Genomic DNA, 18,591 nt, shown 5'->3' on the forward strand with positions numbered 1-18,591 from the left:
ATTGGACTAAAAGATACTCCCAACATTTCGCTATGCCTAATGTTTTTGGGTGAGATTAAGAAATAAAAACCCCAACATTAAATGCGCATTATATTGGGAGATTTTTCAATAACTTCTTGCCTGCAGAACACACGCACTCTGTGTTTGTCTCTACTGCTACCTTGTGTTCAAACATTAAACTGCAGGGATGGCGCTTTCATTTTAGCAATAGAGAGTAGGCAAAAAGTGCATTTCTTTACATTTTCATTTCTTTTTTCTTTTCTGCTCTAGCTTGCTCCCCAATCTAACTTTCTAATAAACCTGACATTGAAAATTGTTGGATCTCTGACGAATTCTGTCCCTTGCAACAAAGACTGAATAAGATAACATTTGTTTACTTGCAAATGCGCCACAAATCATATTGCACTATACACTTCTTACCCTAAAATACCTCTTTTGCATAATATAATGTACAGTATTTATGTAAAGTACTTTTATAGTCATAGTCTTAGATTATGTGTATGTACAGTCAACTATTTATATTAGGCCTAGTTAGATTACCGCTTTCAGTAAACTATGTAGGCTATAGGTTCAAAAAAATGTTTCTTACTTCTAGTATTGTATGTTTATATTTATGTTTAATTATGTAACACCGTGGTCCTGCGAGACATGACATTTCCTGTATGTCCACAAATAAGAGTCTGCTAAATGCACATGTAAATGTAAAAATACTGAAAACTACTATGAAAAAACACAACTAGGCCCATCAAAGATGGATATTCCTGCAAGCCTTTGAGTGTTTTTGCTAAAAATGACAATGTAGATGGGACAGCTATAGTCCATAAATATTATGATAACAAATTATCTGAAAATATGAATTATAATATGTACCAGACGGCAACAGTTCAAAGAGGGAGTGTGCTGGATATGAGGGGTCCAGAGTGATTTTGCAGGTTTTAGCAATAAAGTAGGCAAAAAGTGAATTTCTTTACATTTTACATTTCTTTTTTCTTTTCTGCTCTAGTTTGTCACCTAATCAAACTTTCTAATAAACCTGACATTGAAAATTGATGGATCTCTGACAAATTCTGTTCCTGTAAGTCACTTTGGTTACAGTTTTTTTCAACTGCTTACACACAAAATCTTTACTTGTCACACAGTTTCTGAAACCTGACACACCAAATCTGCAAAACCATACACTAATTCTCACTTTTTGCAAAACACAACATACATTTAATACTCAAAAATCTAACATGAATTGCAGTTTTTTAAACTGCTTACATACATTTTCAAAACTTTGCCTCTTTTTTTTCAAAACTTTACACACAAATCCAAGAATTGCACACACAAAATGCAAAATGCCTCACATCTCTTGCAAAATGAAGCACTGCATTCAAAATATTACAAACACATCTCAAAACATTTGCTTTTGTGTGTGCAATTCTTGTATTTGTGTGTAAAGTTTTGAAAATGTGTGTAAACAGCTGAAAAAAACTGTTAAAGTCTGCTAAATGCATACATGAAATTGTAAAACGACTGAAAACTACTATGCAAAAACCCAACTAGGCCCATCAAAGATGGATATTCCTGCAAGCCTGTCATTTTTTTTTAAACGACAATAAAGTATGGGACAGCTAGTCCATAAATAGCCTATTATGATAACAAATGATCTGAAAATATGTACAGTATTTATCAAAAAATTGACAGATGCTGCCCAATGACAATAATGGGTTCAATAATAATGTGAGGGGCGGAAGTGGGGTGGGGGGCTATGACGAGCATGTTCAGTGGGAATCGTGTGAGGGAGGGGACGCAAGCAGCGCAGAACCCGGATGCTGATGATGCTCGTGTCGGATGGGGAGAAGCAATACAGGGAGAGTGAGAGCTAAAAAACAGAGAAAGGCCCCACTGACAGAGGGACTGCTATCCTCGCGGCCACAAGTCAAGGGAAGCGAACGGATTAAAGCCAGGCGGCTCGAGACGATGACTACGCGCGCGGTACCCGAGGCGACGGGAGGAGAGCGCGAGGAGATGCTGTAATGCGCTGCACATAGCCAGCGCGAGCGAGCGCGAGGGAGGGGAGAGGAGACGGAGAGGAGGCTCCTACTCTAGTTAAAGATGCTCGCTTTTTGACCAGGAATGTGTTCCGCGCGAATAAAGCCTGGGATTTCTGCGCAAACACTATAGCTTGCAATAGCGCAATGCACTCTTGGATTAATTGACGGATTCATGTGACGGAAGACACCGAGGCTTTCTTTCGCGAAAGGGTGGCTGTTTTCTCCCGTACAGTTCTCCCATATTTCCGGATGTGAGGCCTGGAAGATACCGTAGTTTATATCAGGCACAGGACGCTCATCCTTCACATCCAAACATTTATCAAAACAAAGCGAAACACTTTGAAGAGTCAGTGACAAAAGAAAGAGACACTTAGAATAATATGCGTAAGGTGTCACAAACCGGATGTGCGGTTCTTTCGCAGAATAAATGTGGCCAAGTTTTTAATTAATAAATAGGCCTAGGTCACTTGCAGTTTGACAATAACTACATGACTACATGACTACATGAATATTTATTTTAAAGATAAAAGACCGGCGAAAATAAACTGATGACCGAACCAGGCTACCTAATACTCCTGTTATCTTTATCTGTCTTCAGCATTCATAATCATTATACTGTCGTTCGCAGCTATTATCTGATCTAGACATATTGTATCTTCCCATATACTGACAGATTTAATCGTGTCCCCTCATCATTCTTCCAGCAGCAGCTGCAACCACAGGCCATGTAAATCGCAATAACAGCTACAGTTTGGCGTATAGGCTCGGCTGGACATGCATTTCTCTGTTCACTTTTGATATTTTCTAACGGAACATGTTACCGATCCGTTTCCACGAAGTTTAAGGAGACGCGGCAGATGTTTGGGAGTAGGCCACGGCACTGACAGCACGCCTCAGCATCCCTGTGTCATCGCTCACTGTCTGTGATGTCTGTGCGGCGGAGCTATTGCGTGAGCAGGACAGATGCCAGTGGATACATTGTGAGAATACACTGATTACCCCCTTTATATTGTGACACAAAACCGCGTTCGAACGAAATGTCCAGTAAGGAGTTGTCGGGCAGTCAGGCAGCTCAGTACGTCGGGCCCTACCGACTGGAGAAGACGCTGGGGAAGGGCCAGACAGGTAAGAGCATTTCCTCTTTGGTTAATGCATTGGCATAAATTCTGCTCTACTTCGCGCGTCTCATTAAAGAATGAATCTATTGAAAGGATGGTTCGGCAATAAGCAAAGCGGTTAATGTGGGTGCTTCAGCTGATGAAATGTAATGAGGCACGCAGGCAAGTGACAGTGTAAGGGCAGTGTTTGAGGGAGGAAGATTATTTCATCTTTCTGGCGTTTTGTTATCGAGTCATGAGTGGCAGTGATTCATTCGTGCTGTTTCGAAGCTTGAATGTGATTGCAAGCAGTTTTTTAAATTTATTTCTTTATATTACGTTACTAGTACTTGTATTTGTTATCTAATAGTGACTGTCAGTTTCACTACTAACGTTCATTAGATGCTAGTACTTTTCCTAGGCATATCTAGGCCTATTTAATTAATTAAGGTTGCTAGTTAATGGTACTTATTCTTTTGGTATCCCATTAGAGACAGATCATTGCTACTTGTAACACATTGCACATTTTTGTCTTTGAATTCTAAAGGAATCTGTGGTTCAACTTGTCACTTGTAGCTGGAACCTATTAGCGTTTTACAATAACTGTTCAATAGGTTCTTACCAGTTACTTTCCCAATAGTTATATATCTATTCTCACAGTTTTATTTGATATTATGGAAAACTAGTAACTACCCAAACTGTTGTAACATTTCTTTTTTCACTAGATACAATTACTTTTTTTTGTAGGTTGTAGGTAATGACTAGTCAGCTACTTTAGTTCAATTAAACAAGTAACATGCAAGGTAGTGTCTAATAATTAAGTACTAAACTTGACTTGAATTTGCAACAAATTGCAGTTTGTTACCAGTAAGAATGAAAAGCAACTAATGAGTATCTAGTGTAAAAAGTAAAATGTAAAATAATTCCTGTCACTATTAGATTGCTAGTAGCCTAATTAACAAATGTACTAGTCATGTAAACCTAGATACTAGTTAGTTTTAAGGTATAAAAATGGCTTTCAACCGATCTGTTCTGAATGCAAAGGCCACTAAGATCTTGTTTGTCAGTACATTGTAAATAGGATATGAATGTTCACAAGAATGATATAGATCTACATACATTAAGAAGTAGACTGTTTTTGGCAAGTGAAAGAGGGTGTCCATTAACGATTTATGTGACTGTCTATATGAGCAGAATGTACTGGTGTTTTTATGTTATTTTTTGGAGTGTGCATAAGTCAGTAGTGTTTTTGGTAGTGCTGCTTTTTTCAGGTGTAATGGTTTGTAAATGGGAATTGATTACTTAAAATTGTGCTATCTGAATGTTCGCAGACCTATGTTATCATCTCGTCTGGATTTTAATGTTGTCCACTTTTAAAATGCTTCTATGAAGAATGACCATCTGTGTTCCTCTTGCAGGTCTGGTGAAGCTAGGAATTCATTGTATCACAGGACAGAAGGTGGCCATAAAGATAGTTAACAGAGAAAAGCTATCAGAGTCTGTTCTTATGAAAGTAAGTTTTGCATGCAATGAATTTACAATGGAAATGTCTAAAAGTTCTAGTTTTTCTCAGTCACCTCCTGCTTACGCAGCATTTTCGTATTTACAGTAACTCTTCAATAACACAGAAGCTGCATAACTCCAACTGCTTTATTAACCACAGTATACGCTGCATCTGCCCTAATGTTCTGTGCTAAAGAAATGCAAGACTCTTCCTGCTAAGCCATTTTTGTCCGTGTCTACTGTTGATTGTCAGACTCTTGTTAATATATTGACTATATTAGTTCACTTCTAATTGAAAGTGATCATCTTTGCTTGGTTATTTCCTTCATCAAAGTTGTTCCTTTTCCCTATTCAGCTCTCATTCAATGTTCCTCGCTCTCCCCGTTTCTGCAGGTGGAGAGAGAGATAGCTATTCTTAAACTAATAGAGCACCCTCATGTCCTAAAACTGTATGATGTGTACGAGAATAACAAATATCTGTAAGTACTGCTCTGTTTCTCCACACATCTGAAGCATGTCTGGCCTTGTCTTGTCTTGTCTAGACTTATTACATCCTGCATTCTCAGGAGGTGTGCTTGCTTGTGTGTACCATTTCGTGTGCATCTATCTCTGTGCATTTGTTTCATAAATGTCTTTCTCATTCTCTCAGGTATCTAGTGCTGGAACATGTATCTGGTGGGGAGCTGTTTGACTATCTGGTAAAGAAAGGCAGATTGACCCCTAAAGAGGCTAGAAAGTTCTTCAGACAAATCATATCTGCTCTGGACTTCTGTCACAGTCACTCTATATGGTAGATGTCTCTTTTTACTTTTTTATTTAATGTGCTGCACACAGATTCTTTTACAGCCATATTTTCTCATAATATGTGTGCATAATCAGCATTCTGTAGAGTATGTGGATGTGAGTTGGGATGAAAACTTGCGGCCAAGTTATGAAGCCCAAGCTGACTTGTATTATTTCCATATATGGGTCACTCTATATGTACACAGGAACTCTACCCTTCATAAATTTGGGGTCAGTAAGTTTTTTTTTTTAAATAGAAAATTAATACTTTTATTCAATAAGCGTGCATTAAATTGATCAAAAGACATTTGTAATGTTATACAATGTGTCTACTTAAAATAAATGCTGTTCTTTTGAACTTTCTGTTCATCAAAGAATCCTGAAAAATATATAATGGTTTACACAAAAGTATTAACCAGCACAACTGTTTTCAACAATGATAAGAAATGTTTCTTGAGCAGTAAATCAGCATATTAGAATGATTTCTGAAGGATCATGTGACACTGAAGACTAGAGTAATGATGCTGAAAATTCAGCTTTGCCATAGAATAGATTAAAATAGAAAACAATTTGATTTGTAATAATATTTCTCAATATTACTGTTTCTACTGTATTTTTGATCAAATAAATGCAGCCATGGTGAGCAGCATGTTAAGAGACTTCTTTCAAAAACATTTAACAAATCTTACCAACCCCAAACTGTTGAACGGTAGTGATGATAGATTTGAAAAAACAAAACAAAAACAAAAGTAAAGCATGTGTAAATGTGTTACAAAACTTGTGATTTATTCTTGTTACATGTTCTGCAGGGTATGCAATGCAAAAATAGGTTATTCTCACTCTGTAAAATAATTATAGTTTCCTATACTTATGGAAAAATATTACAATATACAAAAATATATTACAATGCTTTTTCAGCCACAGAGATCTTAAGCCTGAAAACCTCCTGCTGGATGAGAAGAATAATATCAGGATTGCTGACTTTGGCATGGCCTCCCTACAGGTTGGGGACAGTCTGCTGGAGACCAGCTGTGGGTCAGTAGTTTGTGTTTGTGTGCTTTTACTACTGTATTAATGAAGATGAAGTATTAATGCTCTATATTATGTATCTGCAGATCACCCCATTATGCATGTCCTGAGGTCATCAGGGTAAGGACAAAGCTCTTAGAGCAAAAGCACCATATGCTTTAACGTATAAGTCTCATAGATTCATATTGTACAAAACAGCCAGTGCTTATCTGTACTTAGTGTTTTTTTCTATTCACAGGGAGAGAAATATGATGGACGTCGGGCAGATGTGTGGAGCTGTGGGGTTATTCTCTTTGCTCTGTTGGTGGTAAGAAGCTTGCTGCATCTTATTTGTGTCATTTCCGACATTTTCCCCACTTTTAATACCTTCCTTGCATGCCTTATTAAAAATTAAATGTCTGGAAAGTACGTGCTTTATGTCTTAAATTTGCCATTGACTGTGGGCATATTGCAGACTTGATGCTCTCAGTTGCACTCAGAAATGTGTGTGAATTGTAACGTCTCACCTCACAGGGAGCGTTGCCCTTTGACCATGATAACCTGCGTCAGCTATTGGAGAAGGTGAAGAGTGGAGTATTTCACATGCCTCACTTCATTCCTCCAGACTGCCAGGCTCTCCTCCGTGGCATGATTGAGGTCAACCCTGAGAAACGGCTCACGGTATGCAACACGCACACAGTGCACCTCTTTTTATATAGAAATTGCATGTACACTACCGTTCAAAGTGTTGGGGTTGTTAAGAGGCTGCATTTATTTAATCAATAATACAGTGAAAACAGTTCTATTGTGAAATAATATTACAATTTCAAATAATTGTTTTCTATTTGAATATATTTTATAATGTAATTTATTAAAATGTCATTACTCCAGTCTTCAGTGTCATATGATCTTTCAGAAATCATTCTTATATGCTGATTTGGTGTTTAAAGAAACATTTCTTATTATGTTGTACTGCGTATTATTTTTGTGGAAACTGTGATACATTTTTTTATTTAAAAGAACATCATTTAAAATAAAATGTATATATCATAAATAAATTCATTATAAATATCTTTACTGTCACTTTTAATCAATTGAATGCATCCTTGCTGAATAAAAGTATTAACTTAGTGTATTGCCAAGGAATGTTTATGATAATTCTTGTTTTTTTCTTTTCTCAGTTGGAAGAAATACAAAAGCACCCTTGGTATCAGTAAGTATCATGTGAGGTACCTTGAATAGTTCAAAAAAGAAAATTGTTCACTGACTGTCATGCCATTTCAAACCTGTATGCTGTTATTTTTTTTCCATGGAACACAAAAGGAGAATTTGGCACTTTTTCATACATCAACAGTTTATAGTATGTCTGTCAAGCTCCAAAAAGCCTGTCAAGCTTGTTTTGTGCAACAATCAGACTGAATGTTGCTTTTAAAGGAAAATCTTGCCATCCTGTCTAGAGTTCAGACAAATATCATCATCAACATCATCAAATGTCATGGGTTCTCAAATGTCTCATGATCAAACGTCATTAACATAATGGCTTGTGTCATATGTATGAGGAGAAATAACTTAAACTTGGGTCTGCTCTTCACACAAAGATATCATATGCCACCTGAAGATCTGGAATATAGCCTATGCGTCATAAGAACCACTTTTATGGTCTTTTCTTTGTCTTTTTTGGAACTTGACAGACATGGTCACTGTGCAGTGCAAAAATTCACCTTCCATGTTACACAGAACTATTCCAATAAAAGTGGATTTTATTTTATGTTGTTGCATGTAATGCCCACAATGTGCGCTCCACATTGACTTGCTTGTGTGTCTGTGTGTCTTTCTGTCTCAGAGGGGGCAGGAACGAGCCGTGTCCAGAGCAGCCACCCCCGAGGCGTGTGTGTGTGAAGAGGATTCTGTCTCTTACAGATCTGGACCCTGATGTTCTGGAGAGTATGCACTCCTTGGGCTGCTTCAGAGACCGTGTCAAGCTCACCAGAGACCTGCAGTGTGAAGAGTGAGTCTGAACTTCTGTCTGTGTGCTCAACACATCTCAGCCTGTAATTCAGAAAAGAATAGTGCACAAACTCAAGATTTCAAGGATTTGTACTTTGTACAAGATACAACTGACCATTAAGGGATGGTTCACTCAAAAAAAAGATTTTATTCATTCCACCCATGTATGACTTACTTTCTTCTGTGAAACCCATTAGAAGATATTTTGAAGAATGCTTCTGTCAATACAATGAAAGTCAGTTTGGTCTTCTGACTTGCATCTCTCCCTTCCCAGAGAAAACCAGGAGAAGTTGATCTACTATCTGCTGTTGGACAGAAAGGAGCGCTACCCTAGTTATGAAGATGAACATCTTCCACCCAGAAATGATATTGGTGAGTGAGCTTTTGCAGTTCAGGCCTGTGTGTGTTGCTGTCATGTTCAAAGCTAGTCACTGAACACCATGAGGATAGCTGGTAACCTAGAAAGCACGCTGGTGCTTTAGGCCTGAAAGTAAGCCAGTTTATTTAAGGGCTCTAAGGCAAACATCAGTGATTTGTAAATGTAACATATTGAGGGCTTGTTCCCAAAATAAACAGATCAAGACCAGACCAGAACTAAAAAGAGACTTCAAGGTGGAGAATCATCATCATTAGGAGGTTGACAGGGAAGTCGTAGCATGTGGTTTTTAGGGCAGCGTAGCGAGTGTGCTGCAGGTTGGATCAGAAAGGGACTTCCTAATCAGTGTTGGGCAGCAACGCATTACTTAGTAACGCGTTACTGTAATTTGACTACTTTTTTAGTAACGGAGTAATTTAACGCATTATAATTTTCAAAATAGTAATTAGAGTATAGTTACAAGCCGAGGTCTCTATAGCGTTACATTGCTGACAGAATGCAGTGTTTTATAATCTGGAGATGTTGCACACGCATTGTCGAGTCAAGTGCCAGTGGATTAGAGACCTGCTCCCGCGAGACCCGACGCACTTGTTTGCAGCGTTGAGCAATGCAGTGCTGAAATTTGCGTGCTCACGAATCCTCTCATTATAACACACAAATTGTAGACATTATGAAAGGTTCATTATGCATATATTTATTGTGTTATAACAGAGATTTGGGAGATTGCGATGAACTGAGACGTCTTTTAGAGATTATAAATGCAGCACTCTTTGCTGGCATTCTGCCGTGTCAAACCATGCACGCATCCGCTTGCTTTAGTTACAAATAACAGTGTTCTGTGAATGTTGATGCTTTAATAACAAATATTTATCGGGAGCGTGTATGCTGGGATTTCATAAATTTAATGGAGAAAAAAAGTAACGTAACTAGTAATGTAACTAATTACTAATTACTTTTGAAATAAAGTAATCAGAACAGTAACGTGATTACTTTTAAAAGGAGTAATCAGTAATCAGTAATTTGGTTAAATTTTCAGAGTAACTTGCCCAACACTGTTCCTAATGTATACAGAACAAATTGACAAATTTGACAGATTTTTGACATTTTCTATTTACTTGCATACATTTTGTTTATTAAGAGGCTTATTATTTGTATGGTATGTCTCTCCCTGATAGGGCTACACAGTTAATTTAAATAAAAATTGAAATAATCAAAATAAATTCACTTTTTAAAAAAAATCAAAAGGTCGCTTATAATGTGCACTGAGAACAGCAACACTTTTTTACATTCATGTAAATGTAAACATTACAAGCATTTTTCCATGAAAATAAAAGCTTGAGGAAAGTAAAGAAATTAGGATGGAAATATATTACCAAAGAAATACATTGAAATAATTACTATTGTTTTTAAAAATATACTAGTAACAAACAATAATATAAATAATAATAATAATAATTATCATTATTATTCACATTGATCAGATCCAAAAAACAACAGTGTGAATGTAAAGTGGACTGAGACAGTATCAACTGAAGCTGACTAAAGAGATTTGAGTCCCCTTTAAGTTTCAGGTACAACGTGAAAATGAAGAGAATTGGTTTTTTTATTGGTTTCTTTTCACTCAGTCAGTACACTTTTTTGTCACTGAAATAGTTATTTTGCTGGCTCTTTAGATGAGTTTGGGACAATTTGGAGAAAAGCTTATAATTTTGTAGTTTTTGCACACTTTATTTCAATGTAATTTTGTAGTCCCTTTTGCTTCAAAATCTAAGCTGCAACAAACTGTAAGATGTTAAATGTTTATTGTACAGTGCACATCTGCACAGTGCACATCTGACAGAATCTTGCCAAAAATTGAGGAAATAATTGCAATAAGATTTTTTGACTAAAATGTGCAACCCTAATATGTTAGTCCATCATTTCACTGTCATGCCATGATTCGTCTCTCATATAGCACATCTTGTATCCTGGTACAATTTACCCTGTTGCTTAGAAGCTTTCTGTCTCTCATCAAGACATTGAAAAGGACTTCTTTTTCAGCTTCTATGCGAATTTCCCTTCTAACACTGTAATACAGATAATCTGTGCTGCATTGCAGTTGAATATTTTATATATAGTTTTATATATATATAAAACAAACCTTAGATTCCATCATGGATATAGTAAGGTTTGTAATGTGACTTGTTCATGAAGAGCACACAGTAGATGTTTGTGTTACAGTGGGTGTGTGTGTGTTGTTGTGGTTGTGTGATCAGATCCTCCCCGTAAGCGGGTGGACTCGCCCATGTTGACCCTGTTTATTGTACAGTGCACATCTGACAGAATCTTGCCAAAAATTGAGGAAATAATTGCAATAAGATTTTTTTACTAAAATGTGCAACCCTAATATGTTAGTCCATCATTTCACTGTCATGCCATGATTCGTCTCTCATATAGCACATCTTGTATCCTGGTACAATTTACCCTGTTGCTTAGAAGCTTTCTGTCTCTCATCAAGACATTGAAAAGGACTTCTTTTTCAGCTTCTATGCGAATTTCCCTTCTAACACTGTAATACAGATAATCTGTGCTGCATTGCAGTTGAATATTTTATATATAGTTTTATATATATATAAAACAAACCTTAGATTCCATCATGGATATAGTAAGGTTTGTAATGTGACTTGTTCATGAAGAGCACACAGTAGATGTTTGTGTTACAGTGGGTGTGTGTGTGTTGTTGTGGTTGTGTGATCAGATCCTCCCCGTAAGCGGGTGGACTCGCCCATGTTGACCCGTCATGGGCGCTGTCGGCCGGAGAGAAAGAGTCTGGAGGTACTGAGTGTGACAGAGCAGGGCTCTCCAACACCTCCCCGCAGAGCACTGGATACCTCTGCACATAGCCAGAGGTACATGCCAACTGTTTGATAACTTTGTATTAACCTTCATCTGAAAGTCAAACTTGATGTACCACACGTGTCCTCTGTTCAACTTCAAGTGCCTTTCAAAAAATGCAGAAAAAAAAATGGGCAAAAATTCACCGATGACTTGCACAACTTTGGTGTGATAGGCCTATTTTAGCACAAAAAAGTTTTTACCATTAAATATTGCACATGCGCTCTTGTGCATTTATTTATTTTTTCTATGTAAGGTAGACTCATTATAGATGCAACTTATTCACAAAAAAGCTGTTTGCCTCTCATAATTTAATTGAAAAGAAATGTTTGTATGCATGTTCTATTGATCATTAATCATGACAGCAGTGAAAAGGAATTTTACATGGTACACAGCAGGTTTTTATTATGTGTACAAACAGGAAGCACTTGTACTAGCAAGTGAAAACATTCTTTATCTGAGGCAATTACTGTATAACTATTGTATTTTTGCTGTATCTAAGTGAAAGCTAATTAAACCAAATTAAAGAAATTTTAATCAAATGTATGTGTTACGTTTAGGCATCATAGAGCACAGGAAAATCAGCAACAGCGAGTATCATCTTATTTTCTTTCATGTTGTTTTTTGACCACGTAAAAGCTAAATGACGGTTGTGATTAAGCTCAATTTTGATTGGTCAATGACACCAAAAAAACTTCTTAATCTTCTACAGTATGCGCTGCTAGCTAGTAAGACGAAGCACCTGGACTCCTGTGAATGCCAGCCATTGCTGGCCCCGTTTCTTATATTCAAAATGAACTTGCGGTTGCTGCATACCATGTAAAATATTCCTAATTCATCAAACAATGACCAAATGATCAAAAATATATCCAGAACCACAGAGTAAAGCATGCAGGTGAACAGCACTATAAGTTGGTGCAATTCATTCCTAGTGAATTCCCTACTAAGCTTTTACTCACGCTAGAGGTGTGCATATCTAAGATAATGAACATATCCATGAACATAAAGGGATGTTTGACTGATATGTCCTGGTGTTCTGACAGGTCTCGGTCAGTTAGCGGAGCTTCAACCGGCCTCTCATCCAGTCCCCTCAGCAGCCCTCGAGTAAGTGACTCCACACCTTTAACTGATATTGGATTAGAAGTAAAATACTACTATGTAGAGTTCATTTTACAATGGTGAAAGGTTTCGTGCTTGTTTTTGATATTGTGCTATTAATAGCAAAGCTGAACTGGATTCAGTTGCTCTTTTTATGTTCATCTATCTCATACTGTCCTCATACTGGAGTCATTATCCACACCAAACACACACACACACACACACACACAAATGTTAAGCTTGTTTTAACTTGCATTTTGCATCTTAATTAATGACCTAACAATCGTTTACTAATTGATTCTAGATTTCACATGCTTCTCGAAAGAGCTTTGCATCATTTTCCTAACTCTTCTCAGTTTAATTCTAATGTTAATAATCATATACCATATCTTTCATTAACGCTCATGACCATTGCTGTGTCCATCTCTCCATTCCTCTTTCCCTCTCCATCCTTCTGTCCTTTCTCTTCCTACCTGTCAGAGTCCAGAGTCCAGCCCAGAGTAAGTATTTAGAGGAATAAATCAGTATTAAAAACCATTAGTATTTTCACCAACAAAAAATGGTTTTAAACCAGTTATATCTATCTTTTGCTGTAGTGTGTAAGAAGGGAATATCAGTTTACATTTACAAACATTGCAAATATTCCAAACATTCATTTTGCCATTAATTGTAATAATCCAGTGAGATTTTATATATATTAAGTGGCCTTAACTACTATGTACTTACATCAAAAAATAAGTACAATGTACTTATTGTGTTCATATTGTATTGCAAAACACCTTTGCTGCTATAGAGGTGGGAAACGGGTAAGGTTAGGGTTATATTAAGGCCACTTAATATAAAGTGGGACCAGATTTTTGTCTTGACAGCAGCCAGTGCTGCACACAGAGATCTGATCTGATCATTATCAGTCTGTCTGGAATGACATGAAGAAACAGAACAAACTGAGACAGACTCAATCCAGAAGAACTGTGGCAACGTCTCCAAGATGCTTCAAGAAACCTACCTGCAAAGCTACAGCACTGTTAAAAGTTTTAGGCCCTTTTATAAAATGCTGTAAAGTGAGCATGCTTTCAAAAATAATGTCATAAATAGAGTTTATCATTTAACTTCTATTAACTAAAACAAATCAATATTTGGTGTGACCGTCCTCTGTGTTTAAAACCGCTTTTCACAGTTGCCACAGCTCTTCTGATTAAAGTCTGTCTCAGTTTTTTCAGATTTTTCATGATATTTCATACAGACTGGATGGCGCTGAGATCAGATCTGTTGTCAGACTCCTTGTGCAAACAACAATCTCACAGGATTATTACAAGTAATGGCAAAATGAATTTAAACTGTTATTTCCTTCTGACACACTATAGCAAGCAAAAAATAGAAATAATTGGCTTAAAACCATTATTTTTGTTGGTGAAAATACTTATGGCCTTCTTTGGAAATCTTTTCCTTGTACTTTTGTCAATTAAATAAAAGTTAAAGAGAATGAACAAATCACAGATTCTTGATTTTATTGCATTTTACAAAATGTCCCGACTTTTCTGGAATTGGGGTTGTACCTTTGGATTACCTTCACCATTATCTTCATATTAACCTTTAAAACAAACAGTTATTTAATATAATATAAATAAAAAAAATAAAGGGGAAATAAAATTAAAAAATATATTAGATGAAAAACTTAAATGTAAAAAAAAAACTTAAATGAAAATATACTATATGTACTATTATATACTATAATAGTACATAACACTGAAATTACATTGTACATTATAATGTGATACTTAAATTCACTTGGAGCATTTAAAACCACTGGTTTAAATTTTTTGTGTTTAATTTTACATTCATTTACACAAAGTAGAATTTTAATATTAGTCATTTATTGGTTATCAGCCATAACATGAAAACAGTTACTGAATTTTAACATTGGTGCATTTTACGTAAGCTATGTGTCATACGTTCGATGTTGCTACAGAAAAAACCTGCTCCAATGATTTAGTGTTTGTTCTGAAGCTTTTTCAGCATATCTGGCTACTTTTCCCTGAATGTGTACAGTTGTAGGAATGAAGGCAGATGAGAAGACTCTGTATTTTCAAACATAACATTCATGATGTTAAAAAGTCCCTAATGTGTATTCTGTGTAGAATGAGAGCCATGAAACAGTAACAATAATGTGTACTATATATTTTGTGTATTTATCTGCATATATTTTCATATTTTTCTATAGGCTGGCAAAGAAGTCATGGTTTGGAAATTTCATCAGTCTGGAGAGGGAAGAGCAAATATTTGTGGTGATCAGAGACAAACCACTAAGCTCAATCAAGGCTGATATTGTCCATGCCTTTCTATCAGTTAGTATATTTTTAATGTTAGGTGTTTCCTTTCCTCTTCACTTCAAATAAGCTTTGTTCATTCTCTTTTGAAGATTCAAACTTTGATATACATCTCTGCTCTCCTCTAGATTCCCTCCCTGAGTCACAGTGTCATCTCTCAGACAAGTTTCCGGGCGGAGTACAAGTCCTCCGGAGGTCCGTCTGTCTTCCAGAAACCTGTCAAATTTCAGGTTGACATCGCCTTCTCTGAAGGAGAGAGAGAACGAGAGAGGGAGAAAGAGAGAGAAAGGGAGGGAAGGAGGGAGACCGGCATCTACAGCGTCACCTTCACCCTATTATCAGGTATTTAAAAAGACGACAGAGCCAGTGTCATGAGTCTGTACATGCTGTCATTTCTACAGATGTGATGATATTGTTTTTCAGGTCCTAGTCGCAGGTTTAAAAGAGTGGTAGAGACCATTCAAGCTCAGCTTCTCAGTACACATGACCAGCCCTCTGTGCAGGCGCTTGCAGGTGAATGTTACACGCTACAATTCCACCCAAAAACATATAATCATACACAATAAATTAAATGTTATCATATATTTGAATTCATTTTAATTTAGTTTTTGTCGCATTTAATCTTATTATATTTTTTTGTATTATTTACAGGGGTGCACATGTGCGCATGCGTGACCAAAATAAAAAATGCACTGTGTAAATAAGTTCAGACCGCTCATTTGCATACCGTGGTTGACAGCTGTTAATGCACAATTACCATTTTAGTTCGACAAACTGTAATACTGTATAAGATTTCTATTCAAACTGAAAGCATAAATCTAGGCTGCCGTTTTCAAAGCACAATGCAAAACTGACATTTCATTCACTGATGCTCTTCAATTGGCAGCGCTAAACCCGGCAGCGCACATGCTTACTTGCCGGCAACCCGCCAAAATGAAAGCTTGCTGATTTTAAGTTTGAAAATTATGAAAATTAATATATAAAAAAGTAAATATTAGCATTTTATTTTTAAGTTTACTATAAAATAATTGTATTTCTATTTAATATTCTCTTTTTAAAATATAATAGCACTATCACACTTTATTATTTTATTTTAAAATTTAAAAAAATAATATATTATATTATATTATATTATTATAATATATTATTATCACTATTATTAATTATTTTGTTTTAAATAGTTATATTTAATGGGTCACACTATGTGCACTGTGAGGACCAAACCAAATATCCCGGTGCTCTTTAAGAGAACCAGCCTGAAAAACTTATGTGCACCCCTGATTATTTGTGTACATTAGTTTTTACTCTGTCATTGCAAGTTTCAGCTTAGTAGTATATATTTTTTAATTTAAGTTTTCATATTTTAGGGCAGCCAAAGTTTATTGTTCTATTTTAGATTTTAGTGTACTTTTATTTTTATTTCAATTAACAAAAATGTTTTCATTCCCCACCCTCATGTTTTCTGTTTTTCTTCTCCCAGATGAAAAAAATGGGCTTTCGTCTCGCCCACCCAGCACACCGACCCGGCAGAACTCTCGTCGCTCGGAGGGCGGAAGTGATTGCGGTGAGCGAGCAGAGCGCAGCGATCAAGGAGAAGGGAGCAGTATTGGCGGTAGTGTGAGTGTACTACAAAGAAAGGGGTCTGGCAAGGATAAAACTCGCCTCCTGTCCTCAAATGGGACCCAGTCTCAACCCTAAGTGAACTAATCAGACAAGCTGTCGAGCGGGAGGGAACAATCCCCGCTCTTGATTCCCCCCAGACACGACTCCCTCATAGTCCATCTGCACAGTACACAACAACAGGCTATTTAATATTCTCTTTTTAAAATATAATAGCACTATCACACTTTATTATTTTATTTTAAAATTTAAAAAAAGTGCAATTATATTATTATTATAATTATTATATAATTTAATGCCATTTATTTACCACATTGTATTTTGGAATACAGTATTCCACACAGTGGTCTATGCAAAATACAATATATATATATATATATACTGCACAGTACACAACAACAGGTATACTCAGCCTTGATTTTCACATCACTAGCGGAAACCCTGGGATCCAACTGCGACAATAGGAGAGTCAGGAGTCTATCCACATGGAAGTGTTCTTACATGCAAATAATCATCTGACGAAAAAAAATACGATCACTTATGCTTGTTAGGAACCAAGGATTTGAAAAATGGAAGCAAGATGTATCGCTTAATATAAACCCCAGCTATAAATTATTTCATACACTACAAACAAGGAGATTGACATCCGATGGACATCCTGTGATCTAATGGCAACAAACTATTCAAGGAGGAACAAACACCAAGTGGGACAGGAAAGAATGTCTCCAAAACTTATCATCATCCTCATTATCATCATCATCCTCATTATCATAAGCAATGATCCATCAGAAAATCACAATGAGCTGTGTGAGGTAGAGAAAAGCAAACATCGTGGGAAAAAGTGGGAAGTTCTCCATTCTTAACACCACTTGGAGCACAAAAAAGGATTTCTAGAACACTATGTAAAGAAAAGAATAGGGATTTTTAGAACGGCGATCTAAATTTTGTAACACAAGGTCTATGTGACTATACCTTCATGAGCTGAGGACGGATTAGGCCTTTAGTGAGATGTTAACGTGTTGAAGGTATAGGCTATGTTAAACACTGATTGTTCAAGCTTGTGTTGTAGATCCTGAACTCTGTGATATGTTGTAGATCCAAAATCAGTCAGATATACAGTGGAGAGCTGCCCACTGCAAGCTACAGTTGGCAAAATTGGCCAGTTTTAAGTCTTCGCAGTTCTGAAAGTATCTCAGATCCACCCCACTCACTAAGCAGGGCACAGAGGGATGAGAAGGCATCTAGATTTCCTATGACATGTTCACACAGAGACCGAACAAGAGGAACAAAATAGCCAGTCACTCCCTTGTGTCATACAAAGACATAGCGTGAGAAAAAAATGCAAAAGCCTCCACCATTTTCTCATGTGATTCCTGGTAGAACGTCCATCATAAGTAGAAGTCCACAAAAGTCTTTTTTGCTTTCCATTTCAATATTTATATTATATTTTTGAGCTGAGATGTGAAATATTTCCATCAACAAAATGAAGTGAATGTCAAAAAAACTTAAATATTTTACATTTTAATTGATTTATTTAAAGATATTTATTTATTTATTTATTGGATTAGTGTTGAGGCTGGTAAAGTCAAAATGACAAGGATGGAAAAATTAGCAATTTAGAAAATGGCAGAAAACTTCCTATTTGTATCTGTTCCCAAATATTTTATAACAATGCTGCAAATGTCCTTTTAAAAACCATTTGAGTAGGCTACGTTTACCCATCTCATTTTCATTTCATTTTCAATAAAAAAGAAGCAAACTTGCAAAGGAGAAAGCTGGAGAACAACTTAGAAAAATCATCCAAGCAATGACTCCATGCCTTGGACGTCTCCCACGGGGAAGAGACTTCAAAACCCTCCAGG

The 18,591-nt window shown here is 36.5% G+C and overlaps 1 protein-coding gene across 1 annotated transcript; it reads left to right on the forward strand.

Moving 5' to 3' along the window:
- Positions 1-1,811: 1,811 nt before the first annotated feature.
- LOC107729423 (serine/threonine-protein kinase BRSK2-like) lies at positions 1,812-16,904 on the forward strand. Its single transcript, XM_016539910.1, has 18 exons — positions 1,812-3,161; positions 4,552-4,646; positions 5,030-5,115; positions 5,286-5,426; positions 6,338-6,454; positions 6,535-6,568; positions 6,687-6,755; positions 6,962-7,108; positions 7,609-7,640; positions 8,271-8,435; positions 8,709-8,806; positions 11,548-11,698; positions 12,728-12,827; positions 13,263-13,282; positions 15,004-15,127; positions 15,238-15,451; positions 15,533-15,622; positions 16,590-16,904. Exons 1-18 carry the CDS (start codon positions 3,074-3,076, stop codon positions 16,805-16,807), a joined length of 1,989 nt encoding a protein of 662 aa, XP_016395396.1. The 5' UTR covers positions 1,812-3,073; the 3' UTR covers positions 16,808-16,904.
- Positions 16,905-18,591: the final 1,687 nt, after the last annotated feature.

Source organism: Sinocyclocheilus rhinocerous, unplaced genomic scaffold (genome assembly GCF_001515625.1).
Source record: "Sinocyclocheilus rhinocerous isolate Xijiao unplaced genomic scaffold, SAMN03320098_v1.1 scaffold697, whole genome shotgun sequence".
Lineage (NCBI taxonomy): Eukaryota > Metazoa > Chordata > Actinopteri > Cypriniformes > Cyprinidae > Sinocyclocheilus > Sinocyclocheilus rhinocerous.